The 1995-nt window shown below is 46.7% G+C and overlaps 1 protein-coding gene across 1 annotated transcript in view; it reads right to left on the reverse strand.

Annotated features, from left to right (window-relative positions):
• Positions 1-1956: 1956 nt before the first annotated feature.
• Positions 1957-1995, reverse strand: part of Pmar_PMAR009151 (hypothetical protein) — a gene marked incomplete at its 3' end in the record, with an annotated part of 1646 nt that continues 1607 nt past the window's right edge. Inside the window, exon 8 of the mRNA XM_002786283.1 lies at positions 1957-1995. This exon is cut by the window's right edge and continues 4 nt beyond it. Coding sequence (XP_002786329.1) covers positions 1957-1995 — 39 coding nt within the window.

The following is a 1995-nucleotide window of genomic DNA, read 5'->3' on the forward strand; positions in this document are numbered from 1 at the left end:
GAAGCGAACATATACTCCTCCAACGCTGTCGTCCAGCTCACCACTGCTTCAGTCTGTGAGAACTCTCCGGACATCCTCTTGAGATGCTCTTGGCTGAAGCGTTGGACCTTTCGTAAGTGCCGCGTGCCCGGATCGAATATGTATGAATAATCTACTGTTTCAGCTGCCTTGTGCATTTGCATTACCTTTCTCAAGGTTTCAGAAAGTAGAAACCACATCTCTCGATAGACTTACTGATTGCCTTTTGTTAGGTGTACTACTCATCGAAGTACCTTCCCTGGAGCTAATCGCGCACGCAGTGCGTGAGGTTCCATGCGCTCCAGTGGAACGGTTCTACAACGGACGCACTCACGTGCTCACGCGGGAGTCCCACACGAACACACAAGCCGTCTCTCGCTTCCACAAAAAGCAAGTACCTCGCAATCCCGAGATATCTTTTCTCCTCTTTTAGTTGTATCTCCTCTCACTTGTGTTGGTGTAGCGACTCCCATCATCCTCTTAGCAAAGTCAATACGCTCGTCATGGTCCTGATCCTACCTCATATTGTTATTATCGCTCTGCTGGCTACCCAGTCTGATGCTAAGTTCCCTCCACCGAGCGGCGAGTATTTCAAGGCAATCACTGGCTCTACAACTGTGTCAGCTGACTTTACAACAGGCATCCCGCCCGCGTCAGACGAGGTCGTCCTGCATGTGAATTGTACGCAGACTCCGGGCGGAGTTAGGTCATTACCACTGGACCTTGATGCGCGTAACGATGACTTCAACATAGGCCAGTCTTCCTCGGGGGCACGCCAACACTATTTGACACTGGTTGGACAGTATTGTCCGGGCTTGGTCAGTGAGCATGACTTTGAAGACTTTATATATCATGGTAAAGCCAATACTATTGAAACACGAGTGGGTGGCAAATATGTGACTCTGATGAAGTCTCCACCGTGAAGATATGAGACCGGTATCGAGTCGACTCGAGCTAGGCATCTTCCGATTCTCGACTATGGTCTCCCTCGTTATGAGAACGTGGTTGGAATATGATTCATAAAGATTATTACGAGTTAGCTATTGTCTCATGGTTTTCCCCCTGGGAGAATCCCCCATATATCGGTGCATACCGATCTGTCCTGTTCGTCAACCGCGGACTGGCCCTTTATTGTTAGTCTTCTACCACTCCCTCAACAGCGGTATTTGAGTTGTAAAAGTTGGCTACGATGATACTACATCGCATAGACAATGCGAACATTGCTCTCCGATGGATGTAACAGTTTAACATTCACAGTCTTCATTCAAGCGCAACTCTGAGTCGGCATGGGTATAAGTGCCCGAGGTGATTGCTAACAATACTCTAACACACAATAACAAAGGACATGATTTGCGCCAAGCGCCCAATGGAAAATTTCCCGATTCAGAAGAAGTAGAAGTATGACAGGACTTCAGTAGGAAAGGATATAATAGTCGCGTTATGATTACAGATGCATGAGTCCCCGACCAACAATTGAAATATTTGATGCACTTCGACAACATAACTAGCCAACCGTTCGTCGACTGTCGACGGTCGACGGTCGGCATTCACCCGATGGAATATTTCACCAGCAAGAAATCTTTTAACGCGTTCGTTCAGGACTTAATAATTCGAATCATAGGAATTGACTACAACGCAGAAGACAGCAGTGGGTAACGGGTGTTCAAGACTGTTGATTGCGTTATTTGTCCTTATATACCCTTGCGTGAAGGGAGTCGAGACTCTCTCATTAAGGTGATATTCCATGGTGCTCAAGGACTATTGGAACTTCTCCAATGGGAAATACCAGTAAGTATGGCATGAGCCATCCATCTCAGTTCATTGATAATTGAAGACATGTCGACCGTCCGAGTTCTTCTTAAAGGTTGTGACATTCCACATTGCGTAAGATACTTGGGCTCATGAAGGTGAGCTCTTCATGATTATCAAGACCGCATGTTAGTATTCACTCACCAGATACGGGAGATCTACGAATAA

The sequence above is a fragment of the Perkinsus marinus genome (genome assembly GCF_000006405.1).
Source record: "Perkinsus marinus ATCC 50983 genomic scaffold scf_1104296931628, whole genome shotgun sequence".
Lineage (NCBI taxonomy): Eukaryota > Perkinsozoa > Perkinsida > Perkinsidae > Perkinsus > Perkinsus marinus.